Source organism: Pleurodeles waltl, chromosome 3_1 (assembly GCF_031143425.1).
Source record: "Pleurodeles waltl isolate 20211129_DDA chromosome 3_1, aPleWal1.hap1.20221129, whole genome shotgun sequence".
Taxonomy (NCBI): Eukaryota; Metazoa; Chordata; class Amphibia; order Caudata; family Salamandridae; genus Pleurodeles; species Pleurodeles waltl.
Genome location: NC_090440.1, coordinates 1,298,649,699 through 1,298,676,730, shown reverse-complemented (window position 1 = coordinate 1,298,676,730; position 27,032 = coordinate 1,298,649,699). Strand labels below are relative to the sequence as shown.

Below are 27,032 nucleotides of genomic sequence, written 5' to 3'. Positions count from 1 at the left end.
CACCATTTCGAGATTCGACATTCTTCGTTGATATTCACCTCGCTACCCAGAGCGCCTAGTTTTCTCCCAGTACAATACACCCACACGTAGTTAGACTATTTTTATAAGGCCCCTGCTTATAGTCACATGGCACCCAACCCCAGGGGCACATAGGGCACATCTTAGGGGTGTCTTATATGTAAAAATAAGGTTGTTTAAGACTTTGGAAGTACTTTTAATTCCAAAGTCAAATTTGCATATAACTTTAATTCAAAAACAGCCAGCAAGGCAGGCCTGCCTTTAAAATGACACTGGGCGCCTCAGCAGTTCACCTATGGGTGCACTGCCTATGCTGGGTTCCCTAAACCTACATGCCCTAACATATACCAGGGGCTTATAGGTAGGTTAATATCGCCAAATATAATTAGCCTAATTTGCATACTGATTTTACACAGAGCACAGGCTCTGGGACTGGTTAGCAGTTCCCCAGGGCTCCATCAGAGTAAGGAAAACACCAGCAAAAAGTGAAAAATGGGAGCAAAACGGTAGAGGGCCTCTGCAATCAGCCCTGTTTTCTCACAGTTCTGAAAGTTTTGCTCCAAAAAGGGTAAATCTCAATCAGATCAACTTGGATTTACCCAATTCATAGGTGTAACTGATGTGGTGGTCAATGCAAGCACAAAGTTTCCATATTGGCTGACCGAGCAGACTACTTCTGAGAAAGTGTGAAGACGTTTGCTTCCTATGTCACCTTAAGACGCTTAGGGTGGGTGTTGCTGGCATCTCCATGTTCTGTAAATCTTTTTGTTTTTTTAAATCCCCAACAGAGCATTCTTTCTCTGCAACATCGCCGACCCATGTTAGGAAACGGGTATAACTTATTTACAGCGTTTGTAAATCGCTCTTCTTTGTCACTGCTTTAAAGATCCTGCCCTCCGCTGCTTTCAAAATCTGAATTAATGTACCTCTACCTATTTCTCTGCATGTAGGACTTTTAGTAGGTAGAATGAAAGCTTTATCATCAAGCTCTTCTATACAACCACACTGGTCAATCAACAGCACCTCGTCACCATTCAGACGACACAGTTTGTGCCCTGCACTGTTGGGGTGAAAATACAATGTGTGTATCTCTAAATGTTTTTCCAGGGCTACGGGTTGTGTCCATGCTGAACATGATGTTTGCTGCATATTGTTAGAAATGACTCGGTCCTCCTATTGAAGACTCCATTGTAGTACAAGAACCGCTCACCTGCTCCAACATTTTGTGTAAATCGTGGCCTACCAGTAATGGTTATCAAACTAGTGCCGCCATTTTACCTTTTATAGTCTTAAGAGCTACCTCGATCTTATCCTTTCTAGTATTGAGAATTTGACTGAGCACATAAACATTCTTTCTTCTTTTGCCAGTTAATTCTCACTTGTGGAGTTATCAAACATGCAGCGTGTCTGGGGCCTCCTTGTGCGCAGTCTTGGGAGGCTGGAAGTAGGAGTGCATTTTATTCCTCTTGCACTTCTGCAACATATTGTGCAGTCACCTCTCTTAAGTCAGCAAGCACACACTTAACGCACCTTCAGGCTTATCCGAAACTATCATCTATACTGTTGAAATCTGTGCTGTCATTAGGTCTTGCATAAGAGGGTGCATGCGCTGTCTGTTGGGAGGCATTTTGTCAGCGTATAGTGGCCTGCGAGACTGCCCATGTTTTACCATTTATTGTAGTTGTCTCTCTTGTTTGCTTGCTTCTAATTTAATAGCTTGTGTGGGCTTTACTTCCCTGTCATGGGTTTGATCCTCCTGAGCCTGGGCACATTACTGTGTCAGTACACTGCTGTTTTTGTGCTAATTCTTTCTTTCTAGCTAAGCAATCTACAATAATGTATGTGTTTTCCTGCTGTCTCCTTCGTGTGCTACTCTGCTTCAGTGGTTGTGTGCAGCATGGTAAAACCCATTGGCAAAGTCAATATATCTCAAAAGGTGAGACCCATTTGCTTTGCCAATGCCTATTTACTTAACTGCCATAAATTGACCGTCTGTTGCATCAAAATTGTTCTACAGAGCGGGATATCCCTTTTGTGTAGGCAGGCCTGCCTCTTTTTCCACAGTCCACTTTCACTCTTGTGACACCTCCACACTGGGACCCTCCAAATGACGATGTCCTGGGTTCGTTGCCATTTTTTATCATGTAACTGATCATTAATTTGCTTTTCAAGAGCTCATTTGCAAGTTGCCCCTTTCTGTCCCTTCTTTTCTGGTTCTGTGTATTGATCCAAAGCTCACAGTGTCATGACTGGAAATGAACTGGAGCATCTCAGGTTGGACCTTAGCGTACTTATTCAGTTACGGACATTTGAACAGAAAGGTCCCTCGGACCCATATTTCTGCACAGGATGCTGTTTGGCAGCCAGATGGAGCATGTTTTAAAAGAGATAGCCCTCTGTAGTTGTCTTTACTCACTTTGGCATGCCAGCAGCAAGTGCTCTAGAGCCAGCGTATGCCACGGGGATCCTACGATGCCTCTGTCCACAGTGGTGATGATGTAACCCAAAGCAGACCACGTACAATGGCAGCATGAGTTTTAGATCCCATCTTCGTAGACTTACACAAAACATTGATGTTTATTCTGCTTGGTTCTTCCAACCCTCCAGGAACAGTTTTAAGCCTCACTTGTTCTAACACCAAACTTCCAGCTCAGGACAGTATAAAAAGAAACACTATAACTCAATCTACCATCCTTCGCAACTGTTCCTGTTCTCTGAAAAGTAGTCTGTGATACTTCTCTGCCCCATTTCCTTGACGGTTATTTTCTTCACTTTTCCTTCAGGCTTCCCATTATTAGTTTCCTTCTGCAACCTGCCACAGTGGTTCTTTCTCCAACACCATGATACCCCTGCAGGTTGCCGTACAAGACTATTTATTTCTTAGCTCCAGCAACTTGGTCCGTATGGAGTTTACCAACCTGAACATTCTACAGCGCACTGGCCACTCTTCAGTGATACCAGTATGCCACAGATGCAGCCTCACAATGTCTTTTTATTACACCAAGAGGGAAATGTAGTTCACAGATAAACCTTAGGCTGCACTTGACTGCATTTTGGAGCTTTCTTTTTTAGCCAAACCAAGAGAGGCCTTTGGTAATGCATAGTGATACGCCATTCCATATCTGTGTGGTCTTGGTGGTGGTTGTAGGAGGCTGGACTGGCTTGTAGTGAGTACCTAGGGGTACTTGCACCAGGCCCAGTTATCCCTTATTAGTGTATAGGGTGTCTAGCAGCATAGGCTGATAGATAATGGTAGCTTAGCAGAGCAGCTTAGGCTGAACTAGGAGACGAGTGAAGCTCCTACAGTACCACTTAGTGTCATATGCACAATATCATAAGAAAACACAATACACAGATATACTAAAAATAAAGGTACTTTATTTTTATGACAATATGCCAAAAGTATCTCAGTGAGTACCCTCAGTATGAGGATAGCAAATATACACAAGATATATGTACACAATACCAAAATATGCAGTAATAGTATTAGAAAACAGTGCAAACAATGTATAGTTACAATAGGATGCAATGGAGACACATAGGGATAGGGGCAACACAAACCATATACTCCAAAAGTGGAATGCGAACCACGAATGGACCCCAAACCTATGTGACCTTGTAGAGGGTCGCTGGGACTATTAGAAAATAGTAAGGGTTAGAAAAATAGCTCACCCCAAGACCCTGAAAAGTGAGTGCAAAGTGCACTAAAGTTCCCCAAAGGACATAGAAGTCGTGATAGGGGAATTCTGCAGGAAAGACACAAACCAACAATACAACAACGATGGATTTCCAGTCGAGGGTACCTGTGGAACAAGGGGACCAAGTCCAAAAGTCACAAGCAAGTCGGAGATGGGCAGATGCCCAGGAAATGCCAGCTGTGGGTGCAAAGGAGATGCTACTGGACAGTAGAAGCGTAAGTTTCTGCAAGAACGACAAGGGCTAGAGACTTCCCCTTTGGAGGACGGATCCCTCACGCCGTGGAGAGTCGTGCAGAAGTGTTTTCCCGCCGAAAGACCGCCAACAAGCCTTGCTAGCTGCAAATCGTGCGGTAAGGGTTTTTGGACGCTGCTGTGGCCCAGGAGGGACCAGGATGTCGCAAATTGCGTCAGGACACAGAGGGGACGTCGAGCAAGGCAAGGAGCCCTCTCAGCAGCAGGCAGCACCCGGAGAAGTGCCAGAAACAGGCACTACGAGGATGCGTGAAACTGTGCTCACCCGAAGTCGCACAAAGGAGTCCCACGTCGCCGGAGACCAACTTAGAAAGTCGTGCAATACAGGTTAGAGTGCCGTGGACCCAGGCTTGGCTGTGCACAAAGGATTTCCGCCGGAAGTGCACAGGGGCCGGAGTAGCTGCAAAAGTCGCGGTTTCCAACAATGCAGTCTGGCATGGGGAGGCAAGGACTTACCTCCACCAAACTTGGACTGAAGAGTCACTGGACTGTGGGAGTCACTTGGACAGAGTTGCTGGATTCAAGGGACCTCGCTGGTCGTGCTGAGAGGAGACCCAAGGTACCGGTGATGCAGTTCTTTGGTGCCTGCGGTTGCAGGGGGACGATTCCGTCGACCCACAGGAGATTTCTTCGGAGCTTCTAGTGCAGAGAGGAGGCAGACTTACCCCCACAGCATGCACCACCAGGAAAACAGTCGAGAAGGCGGCAGGATCAGCGTTACAGAGTTGCAGTAGTCGTCTTTGCTACTATGTTGCAGATTTGCAGGCTTCCAGCGCGGTCAGCAGTCGATTCCTTGGCAGAAGGTGAAGAGAGAGATGCAGAGGAACTCGGATGAGCTCTTGCATTCGTTATCTAAGGAATCCCAAGAGACAGAGACCCTAAATAGCCAGAAAAGAGGGTTTGGCTACCTAGGAGAGTGGGTAGGCTAGCAACACCTGAAGGAGCCTATCACAAGGAGTCTCTGAAGTCACCTGGTGGCACTAGCCACTCAGAGCAGTCCAGTGTGCCAGCAGCACCTCTGTTTCCAAGATGGCAGAGGTCTGGAGCACACTGGAGGAGCTCTGGGCACCTCCCAGGGGAGGTACAGGTCAGGGGAGTGGTCACTCCCCTTTCCTTTGTCCAGTTTCGCGCCAGAGCAGGGCTTAGGGGTCCCTGAACCGGTGTAGACTGGCTTATGCAGAAATGGGCACCAAATGTGCCCATGAAAGCATTTCCAGAGGCTGGGGGAGGCTACTCCTTCCCTGCCTTCACACCATTTTCCAAAGGGAGAGGGTGTAACACCCTCTCTCAGAGGAAGTCCTTTGTTCTGCCATCCTGGGCCAGGCCTGGCTGGACCCCAGGAGGGCAGATGCCTGTCTGAGGGGTTGGCAGCAGCAGCAGCTGCAGTGAAACCCCGGGAAAGGCAGTTTGGCAGTACCAGGGTCTGTGCTACAGACCACTGGGATCATGGGATTGTGCCAACTATGCCAGGATGGTATAGAGGGGGCAATTCCATGATCATAGACATATTACATGGCCATATTCGGAGTTACCATTGTGAAGCTACATATAGGTAGTGACCTATATGTAGTGCACGCGTGTAATGGTGTCCCCGCACTCACAAAGTCCGGGGAATTTGCCCTGAACAATGTGGGGGCACCTTGGCTAGTGCCAGGGTGCCCACACACTAAGTAACATAGCACCCGACCTTTACCAGGTAAAGGTTAGACATATAGGTGACTTATAAGTTACTTAAGTGCAGTGTAAAATGGCTGTGAAATAACGTGGACGTTATTTCACTCAGGCTGCAGTGGCAGGCCTGTGTAAGAATTGTCAGAGCTCCCTATGGGTGGCAAAAGAAATGCTGCAGCCCATAGGGATCTCCTGGAACCCCAATACCCTGGGTACCTCAGTACCATATACTAGGGAATTATAAGGGTGTTCCAGTAAGCCAATGTAAATTGGTAAAATTGGTCACTAGCCTGTTAGTGACAATTTGAAAGTAATGAGAGAGCATAACCACTGAGGTTCTGGTTAGCAGAGCCTCAGTGAGACAGTTAGTCATAACACAGGTAACACATTCAGGCACACTTATGAGCACTGGGGACCTGACTAGCAGGGTCCCAGTGACACATACCCCCATTTTTCACTGTATATATGTTGTTTTAGTTGTAACATGCCAGGCAAGATGGTACTTTCCTACAGTGGTTTTATTATTTTAATTGCTGCTCTTCACATTTGTTGCTGCCTTGACAACTGGCTCATGATGCCTTACTCATCACTGGATACTTCATGCTTCTTACATCCGGTACCTTCTCTGTTTCCTCTGTGAACAAGATAATGCCCGCTATGGTCCCATTCCAATGGCTGGCGTTGACAATACAGTAGAGATTGTAGTCCTTAGTATTGTCACTTTCTGCCGTTCTGTCAGATCTGCATTATTAAAATGATGATTCTGTCATCTGTAAATGATGAATAAAAAGCGAATTGGAACACTATTTTAGTTGCAAATTCCACAAAAGCTAAAATATATTTTATATATTTAGCGAACCTGCCGTGCTCTTTATGTATTTAGGTATTTATTGCTAATCTAGGAAAAAAATACCCTTGCTCCCATTGTTTTTTTTTTTTTTTTAATATTTTGCATTTATCCGCTTCCTAGTCTCATATTGAGATATTTCCGAGTTCCGGTATCAAGCTCCCCATTTACCTGGCTGAGCTATTTCCCATTGTCTAGCACAGCTACGGTTCTCCCGAAAGCTCTAACCACCTGTAGATGTATGTGCACACACTCCATGGTAGCCATTAGCCAAATCTCTTTGCTCACCTTTGGGCATACCCCACTTTAGATTTGAAGACGTGAGATGTTCCCTATGTGTGCCCCGTGTGCCACAGTCATCTAAAGTGTCCGTTAATATGCAATAGCCATACAGCGTTTTATAATTTTAAACATTTCATAGAGTTTATTTATGAGAAGTACACTCCTCGTTTATATTATTTGTGTTTTACTTCGTTCTTTATCTCTTTTCTTAGAATATTTTTATGACATACCATTTTTTCCACCATGATTTGATGGTTTCCGATGGTCATTGCTTGAACATCTTATACATTCAAGCACTTCCTCGTACAATAGACTGGTTGTGGTTACAATATTGGAATTGAGAGGGGCATGCAGGATTTGCAGTGGAAGTCATCTCAGCTTAGCCTTGTGTTGGGAATCTCTTCCTCACTCTTTCCTTTATAACAAGGGTTTTTTTCTGAAAGTGGACTTGGAGCTACCTTTAAACCTCAACAGATCTGCATTGTGTTGGCTACATCAGAAGGACCCTTGACTAAAAGGTTCGTGAGAAGAAGGTGATTACTTTGATGTTGAATGCCGCTTTGCCCTTTGTGACTAGTGCTGGAACAGTCCACAGCAGATGTTTAGAGGAGAAAATTACTGGAGTTGACAGTTACTGACTGTAATGGTCAGCCTGTAGTTTTCCAGTGCTGCTGCTTTGTGTTCAGCCCTTGGCACTTTCACTGGCTGTTGATTCAAGTTTCTTGTATGAAAGCTTTCAATGGAGGGCCACCCTGGATTTACCTGCAGGTAATGGCAGTGCTTGTTGGCCAGATTAGTTAAGGCAGTGTTCCTACACATGTAGTGCTTAGAGTGCTAGGGCACCTAGTTCTTGGCTGGTACCATTCGCTTGGAACTGGCTTGAAGAGCTTGGAATCTACGGCGTTCAATCCACTGGTCTGTCTCACTTAAATGATGGCTAACGGCTTGTATTTCACTATTTTTTGTCGCTTAAGGAAAGTATACATATTTGGCAGAAAAAAAACAGTCCTACTGATGCCATGAATGCTAAAGAAATTTTACAGATTAAAAACACACTGCTTTTCTGATTAACCGAACCACTAACGTTTTCCTTTGATTGCCAACAATGGGGGTAAGAATCCAGGTCTCTGGGCGCCAAGGTGAAATGGAATACAAATGAATATGATAAGAACAGCTATTTATCGAATTTGAAGGTGGGGCGTATACTTTCTACTATTATGCTAATAAGAAAAAGAGAAGTAAATATGTCAGCAGTTTTCAACATATCAAAACCGAATGGTGATAGCCTTACTAAAGATGGTAGATTAAAATTAATAACAGATGGAGATGGCTCGATACACATTTACCGGCAAACATTAAAGCAATTAAATGCCATGTGTTGTCTCCCTCGAGGCACGCCCAAAAATCAGAGCTGCACAATACATGACTGTTTCTATTTCTTCTCCTTTCTTTCCCGATTACACAAAACTGTTTCGGCATTATGCCTGTCAACCTACGAGAAGCTGACCCACACGTGTGCCCCCTCAGAGCATTAAGATCAAGAAGCAGAGCTTTACATTTGTGAACGTTTCACTGCTGGAGCTTGCGACTGAGGCATTGGCAAGACCTCGGTGTATGTGATTCGCTTCCTTTGTTTGTCGTGCGCTGTTGTGCATCATGGGAGGGATTGGGGATGGGTCGCCGAGCGCTACACGTAAGCCGAGGGTCCTGGGCGTTGCTGCTCTGCGGTGACCCCAGAGCCTTTCCTGGTCACTCGGACTGACGGCGGGGGTCACTGCGGGCACCCCGGTGTGGCGCTCCTGTGCGCAGCCCCTGTCGTGGCGGAGGTGCCTGTATTTGAGATTCATGTCTGACTCCGCCCCTCAGGTTTGGGTGGGCGTGAGAGCATTAAGCGCATGCGCAGCACCCGGTCCGGCATGCATTTCAAGCTCCTCGTTTGCAGTATTTGAGGACAAGTTAGAATAATAATTCACTGTATTATATAATATAATATTCGGAAGTACTTGCCTTTACTACAGCCAAGTTCCAGGTGAAGTGTAGAGTGCGAGCCCTTCCGGGGCAAAGCAAAGCGAAATGAGGAACCTTTATTCAGTCAGAACAACTGCAGTTTCTTTGCCGCTGGTTTAGCAGACTGCACTTGATGCACTGCATGCCCCTTTACTTTTATGCTGCACTTTGGGTAGGAGAGAGTTACTGGGCCAAAAAAGCCACGCTCTCCCGAATGCAGAGCTTAAATGCTACGGTCCCGGCGGCCGTGCTGGTGTCAGTTTAAGCACCTAGATAGCCCTGGGGTTTTCCATATTCCGCCGGCGAGAAACAGTGAAGAGAGAGGCTCTTTGCATGGTCAGGCCAGCAGACCTGCTGAGGGACATGCTTATTTAAAAGAGAGTATTGAAAATGAGCGAACCCGCATTATCAACACTAATGAACACACTGATTTACAAGGATGATAGAGAATTATCAGAGCGAGAATGCTAGTAGCGACAGCAAAAATATAACAATAAATATAAGTAAACTGCTTGTCCGTGAGCGAATGAGTTACACGTGTTGCCATTTAGTGGTGGAAAATAATGTTGGGCTTGGCGACGGTATGCTGGAGAACGCAAGCGTGGAATTTTAATGACTGGATTTATATAATAATACTTTAAACGTTTAAAACACATAAGGTTCTTTTTTATTAATTAAATCTTTTGATTGAATGTTCATAGGGAACAAAGGTTCCAAAAATTGCACCTTTCTAAAGCTGTCGCAATAGTGGCGCGTACGTGTTGTTTAGGTGTTAGCAGTACTATTCTCACTATACGTTCATTGAACAGCAGCGCAACCCCAAGAAAAGGATGGTTATCAGAAAAAGGTTAGTGGAACGTTCCTGAGCATTGAAGTCCCTCATATTGTTACGGTGATAAATTTAATTTGTATTTATTAGCCAAAAGGGTCTCTATAAAGTTTTACAATTGGAAGATGAGCTTTATGAATTGAAAGTCTTGGTGCTATTTTTTTCCCTTAGTAGCTATTATCATACAGCCCGTCATGCATTGCGTCTCCTTTCCGTGGTGATTTGCATACTAACGCCGCGAAAAGGTTGAACACTGCCGGGGAGGCTCATGTTTTGCAGACTGAAAACGTTTTTTCAGTCATTTAAAATTGTGTTTAAGTGAACTCTCTCTAAATCACTGATTTCTATCTGGCAATATGTAATTGCGTGACTTTATAAATATTTAATGGGTCATTTTCCACGATGCATTTTGATGTACTGTGTGTCCTCTTCTGCTGATTCTTGGGTTTGCGAGCAGTGCTGGATCTATATGCTGGAAGGGTTACATGATTTAAGCTTTGTGCCAAGCCGTTAGGTCTCGTCTGTACAAGAGCTAGTGGCTCTTCCAATGTCTTTTTGTACAGCAGCGTGACTGTGCAGCTTGGCTAAAAGTAAAGTTGGAAAAAATGCTGTGATACTGACTGCCAGCGCTGGCGCTTTTCGGGGGGGGGGGGGGGGGGGGGGGAAGAGATGGGCAGCAGCAGGGATAATGGGGGGTGGGTGGAATGGTGAAGAATCGACACGGAGGAGAGGTGGGAGAAGAAATAGCTTCCGTTACAGCACGAGCAATGATCAGACACCAGTGAAGAGGAATCAGTCTTTGCTTGGTCATTGTAGAAGGAAACCATTCTCTTCCCCTCCTCCTTCACAATTTTTCACCCTTTCCTCAATGTGTACTCTTCCATACTACCTTGTACTCTCTCCTTATCATAATCTACCTACGACCACATCCAATCATTTACAGCAGTAGACCCACCATGCATATTTTCGCCACGCTTCCCCATTAAAATCTTGTTACATCTCGCCATCCTTCTCAGGTGCCTAACTGAAGAGGCAAAAACGTTTTTTACTTGATGTGGACTTGAAAACTTGCTGTCTCTTTTGTTGTCCCTTTATCCCTAGCTTTACCCTTACCCAGTCTCCAGGTGACAACTTTACATCCCTCACACCATGTCTCCTGTCGATGTGTTCCTTGTACACCCTTTGTGCTGTCAATATATTGCTTTTAACCATAGCAGGAGACCACTTACTCTGTACCTTCAAATTCATCCAAGCCCTATTGTCTCTCGTGAACAATTCTTTCTCTTTACCTAAGTATTTTGAAGGGACTGTAACAAGTAAGGGTAGGTGTTATCCCATAAGCCCATACCATACTTGCTAGTATATTCCTCCAAACACTGAAAGTGCTGGAAATTTCTTTGGAAATTATTTATTTTTTGCTTTCAAAAGAAAGAACAAGGCATGCGACTTGTCTAAGCACTGCACCCCAAAAAACGTCAATGCACTGACCCGTACATTTCATATTCACTTACTGAAAGCCACTCATAAAACAAGGCAAAAAGCAGATGCACTGAAGACATGCCACTTAGCCTAAAACTGAGCGGTGATATTCATTCATAGGCAATTATTCAATAACTGTTGAAAAATGTCAAAAGAAATAAAGTACAAAATGGCAACTGAATGTGCAATTTTGAAGCTAGCTAGGTTTCAGGAAAAAGCAATGAAAATGAAGGAGCTTTTCTGAAATGTAGACACTTAATGCAATTTTTTTTGCTTATCATCCCATGTTTCCAGCTGGAACTATTGTTTAATATAGCAAGATAGCTGGGGAATACCAACTGAATACCCTTGTACATGAAGGGAGCAATATTAAATAACACTTGACTTCAAAAGGATGCCACTGGAGATGTCTTTGTATAGGGGTAATGTAATAAAATGTCATGGTGCCAGTGAGGTGGCTGGCCTTAGCCTGATTCACTGCACTTAGAGAAGTGGGAATTGTTTGTGGCAGACCGGCCTGGATGGCATTGCCCCATTCAGCCAACAAATGTCCATGGTCTGAGCAGCAAGATGTTATGTTACTAGCATTTGTGTAGCACAGACTCTGCCATTGACATTGCTTCATAATGCCTACAAAGTCTGTAGCTGACTTTCCAAACTGTTTCAAGTTTTCCATTGCTGAATGGTGCCTTTTTTGACTTGTGACGTGTTAAAAGCATTGTGTTCTGGTCTATCAATGGATAAGGTTCTGATATCATGTTCATTCAGCTCTGCTTTTTTTAACTCGCTTTTATTTCACTGAGCTCTGGATGTATGATTTTCGGGTCTGAGAGATGTGGTTAGATGGTCGACTAGTTTGGTGGATATTTTAGGAGCCCACTAGATGGAACTGGCTGTTTAGCAGTATATTAGTGTGCAGTGTTATGATAGCAAAATATGATGCGTATCTTTGCCATGCTCAATGTAGAATATGTTTTTAAGCTAATGTCTTCTGTTGGGTGTTCGTTTGTGGTGTGGCGCATGAAGGCCCAACCATATGGCATATCTGGGCTAGGTGTTAGGTCATTTGGCCATTTGTGTGTGTAGGTAGATGTGTGGCATTTCTTCGTTGTTGATGCTGTTGGGGGCAATGTGATTAACAAACTATAAACTCTTTTTGTGCTTTGTGAGATGTTCTGTCCAGTTAGTTCTGTTGTTGACCCCATACATCTGATCTGGTTTGCTAACAAGTATAATGGAGTAAACTCTTTACATAGAGTGGAAACGTTTGGAGAACCAGCTTCCCTTTATCTTTCGTACACCTGCATGTGTTGGCCCGCTGACTCTACCACAGTTGCCATTCCCATTTGACTTTACTGATTTCACCACTTCCAATCAAACTAATACCTTTATTGAAGGTTTTGCAGCGTAGTGAATTTGTTGCTGTATAGTTTGCTGTGGGTAGTCTCGTTTGTTACTCCCCTTGAGCTCTTAAGTCAAGAAGTAGAGGTATTCTGAGGTGTGGTTTGAAAATCAGCAACGTGACACAGTCAATGACACACAATAACATCAATGTCCTGTCGGTGTGGTTTCTGCCAAGGAGCCTAGGACTGTAATGAATAAAAGTTAATCATTGTTGACGGTCATCAAATAAAAAAGATTGATTTCTCACCTTCCCCACATTGTCAATGTGCGTAGTGGACAAGGCCAGGAAAGTACTGAGTCCATCAACAGCCAGTTTTTGCATCAGCAAGCGGAAAGACATAGAAGGTCAATAATGTGACAGCTGAGTAGCAGCAGCTATCCCCAATACTGTCTTTGCTATGTCCGATACTGTCTTTCCTATCCCCGATACCCCCTGTAGGAAAGTACCATCTTGCCTGGCATGTTACCCCCATATTTCACTGTATATATGTTGTTTTAGTTGTATGTGTCACTGGGACCCTGCCAGCCAGGGCCCCAGTGCTCATAAGTGTGCCCTGTATGTGTTACCTGTGTCATGACTAACTGTCTCACTGAGGCTCTGCTAACCAGAACCTCAGTGGTTATGCTCTCTCATTTCTTTCCAAATTGTCACTAACAGGCTAGTGACCAATTTCACCAATTTACATTGGCATATTGGAACACCCTTATAATTCCCTAGTATATGGTACTGAGGTACCCAGGGTATTGGGGTTCCAGGAGATCCCTATGGGCTGCAGCATTTCTTTTGCCACCCATAGGGAGCTCTGACAATTCTTACACAGGCCTGCCACTGCAGCCTGAGTGAAATAACGTCCACGTTATTTCACAGCCATTTACCACTGCACTTAAGTAACTTATAAGTCACCTATATGTCTAACCTTTACCTGGTAAAGGTCGGGTGCTATGTTACTTAGTGTGTGGGCACCCTGGCACTAGCCAAGGTGCCCCCACATTGTTCAGGGCAAATTCCCCGGACTTTGAGAGTGCGGGGACACCATTACACGCGTGCACTACACATAGGTCACCACCTATGTGTAGCTTCCCAATGGTAACTCCGAATATGGCCATGTAACATGTCTATGATCATGGAATTGCCCCCTCAATGCCATCCTGGCATTGTTGGCACAATCCCATGATCCCACGGGTCTCTAGCACAGACCCGGTACTGCCAAACTGCTTTTTCAGGGGTTTCACTACAGCTGCTGCTGCCGCCAACCCCTCAGACAGGTTTCTGCCCTCCTGGGGTCCAGCCAGGCTTGGCCCAGGAAGGCAGAACAAAGGACTTCCTCAGAGAGAGAAGGTGTTAAGGCAGGGGAGGAGTAGCCTCCCCCAGCCTCTGGAAATGCTTTCATGGGCACAGATGGTGCCCATTTCTGCATAAGCCAGTCTACACCGGTTCAGGGACCCCTCAGCCCTGCTCTGGTGCGAAACTGGACAAAGGAAAGGGGAGTGACCACTCCCCTGACCTGCACCTCCCCTGGGAGGTGCCCAGAGCTCCTCCAGTGTGCTCCAGACCTCTGCCATCTTGGAAACAGAGGTGCTGCTGGCACACTGGACTACTCTGAGTGGCCAGGGCCAGCAAGTGATGTCAGAGACTCCTTCTGATAGGCTAACAACACCTGAAGGAGCCTACCCTCTCTCCTAAGTAGCCAAACCCTCTTTTCTGGCTATTTAGGGTCTCTGCTTTGGGGAATTCCTTAGATAACGAATGCAAGAGCTTATCAGAGTTCCTCTGCATCTCTCTCTTCACCTTCTGCCAAGGAATCGACTGCTGACCGCGCTGGAAGCCTGCAAAACTGCAACAAAGTAGCAAAGACGACTACTGCGACACTGTAACGCTGATCCAGCCGCCTTCTCGACTGTTTTCCTGGTGGTGCATGCTGTGGGGGTAGTCCGCCTCCTCTCTGCACTAGAAGCTCCGAAGAAATCTCCAGTGGGTCGACGGAATCTTCCCCCTGCAACCGCAGGCACCAAAGAACTGCATTACCGGTCCTCTGGGTCTCCTCTCAGCACGACGAGCGAGGTCCCTTGAACTCAGCAACTCTGTCCAAGTGACTCCCACAGTCCAGTGACTCTTCAGTCCAAGTTTGGTGGAGGTAAGTCCTTGCCTCCCCACGCCAGACTGCATTGCTGGGAACCGCGTCTTTTGCAGCTACTCCGGCTCCTGTACACTTTTCCAGGATTTTCTTTGTGCACAGCCAAGCCTGGGTCCACGGCACTCTAACCTGCATTGCACGACCTCCTGAGTTGTCCTCCGGCGGCGTGGGACTCTCTTGTGCAACTTCGGGTGAGCACCGTTTCACGCCACTTCGTAGTGCCTGTTCCGGCACTTCTGCGGGTGCTGCCTGCTTCTGAGAGGGCTCCTTGTCTTGCTGGACGCCCCTCTGTCCCCTCACGCAATTGGCGACATCCTGGTCCCTCCTGGGCCACAGCAGCATCCAAAAACCCTAACCGCGAGCTTTGCAGCTAGCAAGGCTTGTTTGCGGTCTTTCTTCAGGAAAACACTTCTGCACGACTCTTCACGACGTGGGACATCTATCCTCCAAAGGGGAAGTTTCTAGCCCTTGTCGTTCTTGCAGAATCCTCAGCTTCTACTGTCCAGTAGCAGCTTCTTTGCACCCACAGCTGGCATTTCCTGGGCATCTGCCCACTCTCGACTTGATCGTGACTTTTGGACTTGGTCCCCTTGTTCCACAGCTACTCTCGTCTGGAAATCCATCGTTGTTGCATTGCTGGTGTTGGTCTTTCCTGCAGAATTCCCCTATCACGACTTCTGTGCTCTTTGGGGAACTTCAGTGCACTTTGCACTCACTTTTCAGGGTCTTGGGGTGGGCTATTTTTCTAACTCTCACTGTTTTCTTACAGTCCCAGCGACCCTCTACAAGGTCACATAGGTTTGGGGTCCATACGTGGTTCGCATTCCACTTTTGGAGTATATGGTTTGTGTTGCCCCTATCCTTATGTGCCCCCATTGCATCCTATTGTAACTATACATTGTTTGCACTGTTTTCTATTGCTATACTGCATATTTTTGGTATTGTGTACATATATCTTGTGTATATTTGCTATCCTCATACTGAGGGTACTCACTGAGATATTTTGGCATATTGTCATAAAAATAAAGTCCCTTTATTTTTAGTATATCTGTGTATTGTGTTTTCTTATGATATTGTGCAAGTGACACTAGTGGTACTGTAGGAGCTTCACTCGTCTCCTAGTTCAGCCTAAGCTGCTCTGCTAAGCTACCTTTTCTATCAGCCTAAGCTGCTAGACACCCCTATACACTAATAAGGGATGCCTGGTGCAAGGTGTAAGTACCCCGTGGTACTCACTACAAGCCAGTCCAGCCTCCTACACCCCCCGATACTGTCTTTCCTATCCCGATACTGTCTGTCTTTGCTATCCCTGATACTGTGCTCGCTATCCCTGATACTATGCTCGCTATCCCCAATACTGTGTTCGCTATCCCTGATACTGTCTGTCTTTGCTATCCCTGATACTGTGCTTGCTATCCCAGATACTGTGCTCGCTATCCCCGATACTGTGTTCGCTATCCCTGATACTGTCTGTCTTTGCTATCCCTGATACTTTGTTTGCTATCCCTTATACTGTCTGTCTTTGCTATCCCCGATACTGTGCTTGCTATTCCCATACTGTGCTTGCTATCCCCGATACTGTGCTTGCTATCCCCGATACTGTGCTTGCTATCCCCCATACTGTCTTCGCTATCCCTCATACTGTCTTCGCTATCCCCGATACTGTGCTCGCTATCCCCGATACTGTGCTCGCTATCCCCGATACTGTCTGTCTTTGCTATCCCCGATACTGTGCTCGCTATCCCCGATACTGTCTTTGCTACTTCTTTTCTTAGGAGTTGTGTAGTAGCCACAGAAAGAGAAAATAAAGAGCATTTTCTCATCCCACCCACCCTCCTCAGTATGTCAACTCGCAGTAGAAGAATGTGAAAAGGTTTAGAGTGAGTAAAGTGTCCACTCTGTGATGTCACAGGGGGTAGTCAAAATGAGCTTGATATTACTTTAGCTACGCTAGACATTTTGGTAACTCGATGCCCATGGAAAAGGAAGATTACAGCTTTTGTTGTAAGTTAATAGAAATTCAGTTTGAGAAGTCATAGCTTAAAAATACGGCTTGCGAAATAGTAGTTGGATCTCTAAAAAAAAAAAAAAAAAAAAATGCTATACTGCGACTGGAGTATTTAATGGAAGCCTCTGCAGAAATGGTTGAGTGTCGCACTGTACGAGTGCAGGCAGATAGCCAGATCCTGTCGCATGAGGTGCACATCAACAAGCACCTGCAGGATTGCCACCCCAATGCCCAGTGCTTCAAATGGAAATACAGAAGAGAGGTACCCTCTACTTAGAGTACCTGTTTGCTCCTGAGAAGTGGCGGCACTCATCCATTGTAAGGTATTACAACAATGCTGAGAAGTGCAGGTACTCAGTACCAGACAGTACCAGCCCAATGCCCCTGCCAGGTCACAAGCATGTTGATATGAGGAGCATGACCTTATCGGGAAAGATGTGGTGGCCAAGTATAGCATTTTAAGTGTTAAGCCAGGAAGGTGAGCCTTACGGGTTAAATGATAACCATTAACATCGTTACAGTTCTTAAAACCTCTTGGTACAACTATCTACTTTTACTGTTGCTTGTTCAACAACTGTTACTTGCTGACAGCTTTGTACAATCCTACTTTTAGAGGAATACATAGAAAAGTTCGTGTTAAACGAACAAAACACTTTCCCTTCATTCACAGTGCTAGATCTACTGGCTTTGCCACTTTCTTTAAACAACTGTTTACTAGTGTAGATTGATGGTCTCTTCACATTTTCTCAGAGATTTTCATTGACTTCTGTTTTTGCATTTTCAGCATGCCTTTGGTGTCCTTTTAATATCTGTTACATTGTGTTTGCGCAGGTGGCGTTGCTTGGAATGGATGTTTTGTCTGCACTGGTATCCCGTTTACAAGATCGCTTCAGGTCACAGATCGGCACAGGTAAGACCTCATGCTTCTTAAATGTTTCCGTGCCAGTTCGGAAAGCTGAATAAGACAAAAACTAGAATGCGGATGGTTTGCCTGCATTTGCTCTTGCATCCAGGCTGTTTCCTGTTAACGCGCGCGTCTGACCACCTAATGTCAGAACTGAAAACAGTTTCTTAGCTTTGAAGACAGAACTTTGAGTAGCTGGCCAATAACGTGCATGTGCCCTGCATGCCAGCCTTGTCAGTCATAGCAGTTTTCTTTTCTTGACTTTGAATGAAGATAGGATGCTTCTTCTCTGGTAATAATCGTCATGGACTGCAGTGTTTTTCTTTCGCCCGCAGATGTTTGCCCAACCCCGCCCCCCTCTCATACTTCTCCTTCAGCATTGACCGGCTGCAGCTTGGTTATGTGCCAGAGCTTTGGGCTGCGAGCTTGATGCCAACTATCATTTGCATGGCTGACTCGCATACAGACAAATAGAGACCAGGGCTGGCCTTTAGCATGTGCGATCTGGGCTTATGCCCAGGGCTCGGACCTCCAAGAGGGTGCAGAAGTTGCCTCATGCAGTCTGTTTCTCCATCCTGTGTGTCCGAAGAAAAGAATGTTTAAACCCTGTTTCTGAAGGCTGCTGGCACCGTAGTCCCATTTTGTCTTTTGTTCAAGACACTCCTCACTCTTTCCTTCACCACTTCCTCCAACTCCACCCAACACACAGACAACTAAAGAAGAGCAGGAGGGGGCACCACATTTAGTATCACCTAGGGCGCAGTCCGAGCAACGGTCAGCACTGCTTGGTACTCTTGCTTACTGTCACTATGCCAATTGTACACCAGTCTTTGGGAGAGGTGAATGCATCTGGTCTCACAACCGTTTGCCCTGGTGCGGGACCATCTTTTCCACATAGATGAATTTGTCATGGTCAAGGGGAACACCAGGGCACCAGGAACAGACTGCCCTTCAAGGATCACACCCTGTTTGGCCAGTTTGTTGTACCATTGAATCCCACTTCTTTTTTGACACACAGGACCTGATCTGCTGTCACACTGTGGGATCAATCACTTCCTTTCTTATGGGCGCAGAGCTCCTTGTGTGTCACGCAGAGATTGAGCAAGCCTTTCTCATAGCAGGATTTAGGGTATAGTGTCTCGAGGCTCCCTTGTGGCTCGGTAGGGTTCATTTGGGAGTAGTTCCCATCTCCTGGGATTGGTTGTCCCGTTCTTTGCTGTGTGCCCAGTGAGGAGCCGATATCACACAGTGACAGACGACAATCTGGAAACCACTGCTGGGAATGGATTTCCAGCTACCCTTTCAAGGCTCTGTTTAGTTAATGCTCATTAAGGGGTGTAAAACACGCAAAGAACATAAGCACCAGCCTCCAAATTCTTTTTGTTTATTTGGGGTGGGGAGTGCTTCTTGGGTACTTCTTAGGACGAGGCCTCCGCCCTTCTTACACAGTGAAACTTTATTTGTAGCTGGCCTCTGGGTTGGTCGTGCTGCTCTCTTCTGTATGCAGGGGTCTGAGAATGAGAAAGCTGCTGCCTCCGTGAGTAGCATGTTTGGCTGCAAGAACTGCAGGAGTTATTCCTCCAGTGTGTAGACTCCATCTTCTAAGTCACATGTTTTGTGCACTGGGGCTCTGTCCTACTTTGTGTTACGAAGCATCCTTTTGGGACGGGGGGGGGGGCACTGGGAGCACTAAGAGAGTGTCATAATAAAGCAAATGCTGAAGCTGGTGCCTGCAGTGTGCACAGCACATTTATGAAAGGGGAGCAGTTGTTGGAAGCAGCCAGTTCACCTTTCACTGCAGGAGTCATCCGGCCTCAATTTTAAGGCGAACATTCAGTGCAGTGAGCCAATGCAACCTCCGGCGAAAGGATAGTTAAAGGGCCCATGGGGCCTTCGTGCGCCCCTTCTCATGGGATGCCACCCCGGGCACAATCACCTGCTGAGAGCCACTTTGCCTCAGTGCCTGCTTCTGTATTATGGTACAGGTTCAAATACAAAGGATTCCCGTAGTGGCATGGTGCCATGTCCCCATGCAGATGAGGGAGCACCTGGCAAGATTCCTATGACAGAAGGGGCGACATAAGCATTTGCGGCCCTTTCTGTAATACCAAAGATGCCCGGAGGTGTAATTATCGGGAGCACATGCCCGTTGTGTCCCTGGGGACACATTATATATTAGAGCCTAGAGGTGTACCAGACTCAGTAGTGCTCCATGCTAGGTTTTAAGAGGCAGTCTTTATCTCGGGTCCTATTAGATCCCAGGCAGTACGAGCAGTCCGTCTCTTGAGGATTCCATTAATTCTAGATTCATCATAGTCTTTCTCACGAGTAAAGTAACCTCCGCGGTGGACATGTAAATCAAAAAACACTTATTGTCTTTTCTGGGAAAAAGATGCACCAGTTCAGCAATATAATACAGGTCACCAATGTTAATGCCATCATGAGGAGATATAGGCCGGCTTGTTGCACATGTTTGACTAGTACATCTACTTGCACTTAGCCTTTTCAAAGTAGGATTATACCTTTTTGCTCAACCTAGGCAAGGAGAACGCCAAGCAAAACTGCTGCTGTCCCAGGACTTCTGGATGTCATTTTGCAGCCATCCTAATGCTATCTCAGGACGCCTTGTCCACTGGCGTCGGTTGCTGGACGGCCAGTCCAAGCCTGTCTGAGGCCATGTAGTTCCAGCCAGGAGATGGTAGACACTTGCGGCCAACCACACAGTGGGAATTTCATCCTACCTGCCTTGTCTGTCACTCACGGTTCCAAACAACTCTTCATAATGTTATTGGTATAATCACTGCAGGGAACTCTCCATTATTACCATGTGGGAGAGATCAGATTTGTCTCTCCTCATAAAATGTATTAGAGCTGATGACTATTATCTTAGAACTGGTAGTCTTCCGTCCACTGGTGAGATCCAAAGCATTGATGGTACACACCACCAACGTTGCAGCACTTTTTGTAGAAACACAGGAGAGCAAAATAATCTCTCTCTTTGTGCCCACTGACAGTGATGCTATGGGAGTGAATGAGATAACTAAGACATCCTGGGAGCTGTCAAAAATCCTCCACCAGAGCATAATACCGGAGCAAGTGACTGTGCTTCTGCTATTGTGCCACCAATAAGATCAATCTGCTTACTTGGTTGATGATGGTGACACTTTTCCTCACATCTGACCGAATCAGCTGTGTAAGTGAACATCGGGATGGCTTTCCAACTGATTTTGATGCCTTTCACACAGAACCTGTTGAGTCTTGACCACCACGAGGGAGGTCATAGAAGGACAATTGATGGACCTGGAACACGTGCCTCTGGTAAGGCACACCATGGTCTCATTGATGCATACGCCTTTTGGACGTGTTACCAACTGCTATTTGATGCCTTTCTCTTGGAAGATGCCATTCATGAAGGCTGCAGCATAACACAGGCGCATTAGTGAGCTCCAAACTCTGTGCTTTGGAGCTCTATGCCATGCTCATGGGGTAAGATCTCCCTGAGCATTTAACTGCCATTTGTCTCCAAGGTGCTTACTGCATTTTTGTTGAATGAGGACATTGATCCCTTCTTTCTTTCATTCATGTTGGTTTAGGAGACACTATAATATGTGTGTTAACCATAAAGGTTTACCGTAACAGAACCAGGGATGTGCATTCTGCTGGCTTACCTTTGGCTGCCATGATGCTAGCTGATCAACTGCTAAGGTAACCATTGCCAGATGAATTACTCCTGTATTTCCCATGGGTACGCTGCGCAGGGAGCTTGTCCTCCACCAGGTGTCCAAGCACAATTACAAAAGATCCAGGGCAGGTTTGGTGGCATTCACCTGGTATGTACCTGCAGGAGGTATTCAGGGTGACTACATGGCCACCTGCATGTATTTTTGAGGCACAATATGTCCTTCCAAACGATCAGCACCCACACAGCCCTTAGCTGCCATCTAAAATTCATATGGATTAGCTTCTTTTTTGGTCTTGCACTAATTGCCATTTGTTGGCTTTATTGACATTCTTATTTGCATACCTCTTATTTGACGGCTTGCCTTTCTCTTCGGTTTGTCCGTCCCCAGAAGCGTAGCATCCTTACCATCATTTTGATTGGATGGCTTGTATTCGTCCACTGCTCACACTCAGTGCCCAACTTCTTTCTTCTAGCACTCCATTAGTGCATGTGTTTTGCAGTTTTCTTTTTCATGTGTGCCTCCCCCTCGCCCCCAAACCCCATATCAAATATCACTTCCCCTGCTCTGTTTATCCCCCTTTGCTCCCAGGTCGGCTGTTAAAGCACAGCCAATGTATATTTTTGCCGCTGTTTGACAATGAGCAGTCTTTAAGGGTTGTTTTTGCTTTATCTTCTGCATTGTCCATATTGCATGAAAGCACAGGCCTTGGCACACACCGGCAATTACGGCAGTAGGGGAGGGGGTTGGATCCTACTGGAGTTTGAAGCAGAACGAGTATTTAGCATGAATGATGAGGGGGTGTTTCTTCTCATGGAGACCCCTAAATCTGCCTCACGAGTACCCGCAGAGAACCAATTGGCATTGACTTTTGTTTCTGAGTCCTGTAGAAAGTAAATTAAGCCTTGGCAAGCGATTTCCTTTGACACTTCCTTAAAATTCTGCAACTTCCTTACTCTATTTTAATTGTGTTTATGGATTCCTAAGTGAAAGCAATTCGAAAAATAAACCATACCAACTATAAAGATTAGAAATACTGAATCCAGTGCACAGTTCGGAGATACATTGATATGCTCGCTTTTCTTCCAGTATCTTGTTTTTGTTTTTTAGCTTTTACTGTATTTTGTTTTTTTAACCATGCTTTAGAAACGAGCATTGCAGAAGCCACTAGGCTGGCACTAGTTTTATTTACCAAAGCTTTGCCACAAATACCTATTGCCTTCACCAGTGCTGTTCAGAAAAGGGACTGGTATAGATACAACCATATGCTGGGAAAGAGAAACGTGTTTATGGCACCGCGGCTGCAGAGTTGTGCTTTAACTGACTTAGAAATAGTCTCTGGCCATTGCAGGTAGTTAGCTGGTACTCAAAAAGTGATAGTAGGAAAGATCCTATGGACTAAGCCAGGACTCTACATAATGGTAACTCAACCTTTGTGACTAGTTTAAAATTCAAAAGACTTGGAAAGGGCATAATTGCTTTGGGGTCGAACATATATTCTCTGTCAGCTGATCCACCTTGAATTCTGTTATTCAACAAAGTATGAAACAGTTTTCTAATCTGTCCACTTCTTCGCTATCCATCCTTATTTCATGTGATATCTCATGCTGTCTGCCCTTCAAACCATCTTAAATTTCTTCCCTACTGTATTTTTGTGCTATGGACCTTTTTATTATTCTGTTTCCCTTTCTCTCTTGCTTTCCCTCCTTCGCTCAGCCTCTGCCTTCATGTACGCCTTAACTCTCCTACTGCACATCTCCTCCTTCACTTTTTCAGTCCTCCCTGCAATTGTTTCCCTGCATTCGTCAGTAATCGTGACTTAAAGCATACTTGTCGTCCTACATTAGTTCATACCACTGCTACCCTGCATTTCTCCGTTCTTCTGTTCCTGCATCTCTGCTGTCCTGCATCTATTCTGTTTTACTTCTGCACCCCTGATCTCCTATAGTCATTCGTTCTAGTTAAACACTTCTGCTCTCCTGCATTCATGTGTCACATGCACCTATGTTCTCTTTCTTTCCTTTAATCTGCTCCTGCAGTATTTCTGTGTTGCATGTCTTTAGTGTTCAGACACTTCTGTTTGCATTTTTCCAGGCTGCGAACTTGCATCTCTGCCCTCCTGTACTATTACATCTATCAGTCACTCCACTCACTTTCATAGTTCCCTCTGCTCTCCAGTGCAGGCACTATTGCACGTCTCTTGTCTTGCATTTTTTCTTCTTTGGTCTTCAGTCTTCGCTTGATGCAACTCTGTTCTCTTGCCATGTGCTCTTTTCCATATTCAGTTTTCTTACCCTTCGCCTTTGCTCTCCTGCATCCATTCATTCATCACTCTGCTTCTTGCTTTTTTTTCAATCTTCAAGTCAGATAAAGATTTTTCAGTTGGGAGTCTTATTGCATTGATGAATCTTAAAAATAATATATAAGATAAAACCTTGGCCAATTACACCTTTTAAATGTCCTGGTTCATGAGGTCTCCTTTGTTTTATGCTTGGGTGCAAAACCAGGCATCATACATTAAGTATTCTCCACAGTGAAAAACTTACACGAGAATTTGAACTTGGTAACAACCCATAGTATGCAACAGCTTTTTGACACTTAGGGGAGAATATATTTGGGCATTCCTATGGGAATTTTGTATTGATATGAAATGTAGCAGTGAGATAGGCTATTTTAGAACATACCAAAAGCTAGGTGTAGTGCTCCATAAAACAAAAAATGTTGCCTATTTTGCCATTTGTTAACTGGTATGGTAAACTGGTAAACTGGCTAGATAAAAGATATACTTATAAGAGAAATCTGCATTATTATTTTCCGTCATAATGGACCATAATCCATTGAAAACAAATTGCTATAACAAATGGCTTAAGAATATTAGTTCGTACTTGAAGTGAAATCTTGACCTCCCCTCCCTCAACCAAAGTTCTCGAATAAGCAAAAGATGCTCCTTCCTCCAAGGACGGACAGGAACTACAATGCACAGTGGTCTCAGCCGACACATTTTTCTGGTCGAAGCTAGCGTTCAGAGAGGCTGATTCAGGAGCTGTTTGGAACAGGATTTAACTCCCTCTAGAAAAGAAGCTTTGGCCTGCTATTGTTTGTGTAAAATGCCATTTGCTAGCAGTGAGAGCAGAGTTGTGTGGGGTGTTCCGGGGGAGTAGTGAGGAGCAGGAACTGGAGAGTGGAAACAGGAAGAAAAGTTCACTCCTGTAAATGTATCTAAAAGATATTTCCTGGTAGGCTCACAGATCCAGGTAGAGCTGAGTAAGACTGGAAGATGAGTCCACGAGGTAATCCAAGCAATTTATGTGGTTTGGTTGAACCCATGGAAGTAGGGTAAAGTCCAAGGGTCCCATTGCTTCCTTTTATATTGAAAATACAGTCCGTAACAAATACTTAAAGTGGACATTTTAAATGTAAACTTGAGTGAGCAAAGGTGTGTGGGATATTACTGAGTGCATTGGGCTCACAAAGAGGGGCGAGGACCGGAGGGTAACGCAAACTGAGCGATTCAGTGTTGCTGTGTAAGTGAAGCAATTTATGAAGTGCTTTGTGTCCTACCCTGGCATGTACAGGGTGCCAGCCTTGGTAGGGTGGTCTTTGACCGGATAAGGACTTGTCTGCCTGGAGATTGTTTGCATTTGGGAGCCTTTTACCACATCAGAATTTGACCTCCTTCACCTTTGGAATAGTAGAGAAATTAGAACCTTTAAAGCGTTGTATATTTCCCGCCCAGTTTGCTATTCTGGATTGGTCTCCCTCTTCTTACCATGCTTTATTGTGCAAATGTACATCAATAAGCCTTTACAAAGCTGCGTGGCTCCTGCTCATTTACCAATCCATTTGGTTAAACACACGCCAAACTCTGGTGCCCCGCTGGCTGGGTTGATGCTGTCGGGCCTATGGGTTTTAATTCCTCGACCAATATACCAGGGCTACACTAGCTTCTGTAGATATTAGTAGACATAATGTCTACACCAGGTGTCTCCAACCAGTCGATCACGACCTACCAGTAGCGCCCAAGCATCTGTAGGGTGCCACACGGGTTACTTTGCACTTAGCCAAGACTCCCCTTTACAAAAACTAAAGAAATAAAAAATCAAAAATCTACTTTACAAGGTGTACTGTATATTTACCAGAAAACCGCTTTCAGGTGTGTATGAGAGTTCACATTGTGTGTATTTGGTGCTGTCAATGTCTTGTTTTGGGAGAGGATGTACATTGGCATGGAGGAGCAAGATGCATCTTATTCATCATTCCACATCAATGTTAAATCCACATAAATCCAAATGTTATCTGTGCCCTCTTTGTCTAAGTGTTACCTGGTCTTTATTTTTATGCTCCACCACATTAATTTTAGGACAGGGTTAAACACTATAAGAAGAATAAGGCAGATAAACATTTCTTTATCTGACCAGATCCCTGTGGCCAAGAGTGGTTGCTTAGTGGCAAAATGGAGACCATTCTTCTCTTATGCTTCCCTTATGCTGGGGCATAGTTATTGCATTTGAGTTTCTTGAACGGTTGGATTAGATCTGATTCCTTACATGTCTGGTTTAGTGTTCTGTTTCCTACACAGTTCTCCATTTTAAAAAAATGTCTTTTTGTTGGCATTTTGCAGTCAGTCAGTGCATATTGGAGTAAGCTTATGCCAAACAGTTACACTTGACGTGCTTTTTCATACACCATATTGTTGGATTTCAGTATATCCTTGTCCCTCCATTCTTGCGCCCTTCCCCCGTTTTCAGCTGCAAAAATAAACTCCGAGTACCCCCTGTCCCATGCCTTTTCTTGCATACAATTATTAAGAATGTTAAGACAGGTGCATAATATCATGCCATTTCACACACCTCATAACTCTCAAATGTGGAAAATGTAGCTAAGATAAGTGCATCATCTTTAACAAGAGTTAAAAATTCTTCCACTAATGAATCCCAATATTGTGAAAAAGGGTATTTCCTCAAACCAGCTCTTTGTGAATATGTGTGCTTTAAGATAACAACCAGGGAAGCAAAACTTGCTCCACGTCTTCACAATCAGTAGGTTGAGCTCTTCCAAATTAGCCTTATATTTATGTTGACCAGCAACACATCTCTGTATTTAGTCGAAGCTCAGCCAATTCCAGGTTGGGGAAAGAGCCCCAGCACATAGTGTCACTCAGGACAGAAGATCTATGACCTTGGTCCAGTAACGGGAAAGTTTAATTCGTACAAAAGTTAGAAAATAACCCGGAGGTTTAGGAAACGCGGTCATGAGGGTTGCCTCAAATTATCTCAATTCACTGTTACTAGATAAATCAACCAGCATATAGATGCCTTGTTCGGACCCTAACCCCCAATGGATAGAACTGATTCAATCAGAGTTGTCAGTTCATGGGAGGGGAGGATAGGAGAGGCATAAGAAGACATAAAACACCTACTGCATTTGTATGCGTGTGGTATGCTAGCTTGAGTTTTGGTTTTGGGTAACAACCCTCTATATTAGATATGTTTTTGTGGCAACAGCTTGTCTAAGTGGTACTGTTGATCTTTATTTTTATGCTCTTCCAAATTAATTTTAAGCCAGGGGTATACACTATAAGAAAGGTAGGACAGATTTAACTTTCCTTGATCTTTCCAGAGTTCTGTTTGGCTAATGTCAGTATTAATCCTTTTTATCTGCCCCCCCCTTTGATTTGTGTTTGTCTTGCATATTTAATCAGTTCTTCAAATACCCTGCCAAGGTACTTTGCAAATCTACTTCTATATTCACTTTACACGTGATAGTTCGAAAAAAATAATAGCTCATCACATGGAAGTTCCTTGAATAAATGTGGTTT

At 44.9% G+C, this 27,032-nt stretch overlaps 1 protein-coding gene and 1 non-coding gene across 6 annotated transcripts in view; one reads left to right on the top strand and one right to left on the bottom strand.

The window, feature by feature from the left end:
* Positions 1 to 27,032, top strand: part of CLASP1 (cytoplasmic linker associated protein 1) — a 1,131,138-nt gene that overhangs the window by 173,485 nt on the left and 930,621 nt on the right. For all 5 annotated transcript variants that reach the window (XM_069224628.1, XM_069224627.1, XM_069224630.1 and 2 more), the window contains exon 3: positions 17,462 to 17,540. In XM_069224628.1, coding sequence (XP_069080729.1) covers positions 17,462 to 17,540 — 79 coding nt within the window. The remainder of the gene's footprint in view (positions 1 to 17,461; positions 17,541 to 27,032) is intronic.
* Positions 9,485 to 9,610, bottom strand: LOC138286308 (U4atac minor spliceosomal RNA). Its single transcript, XR_011201961.1, has one exon. It is a non-coding gene; the product is annotated as a U4atac minor spliceosomal RNA (small nuclear RNA).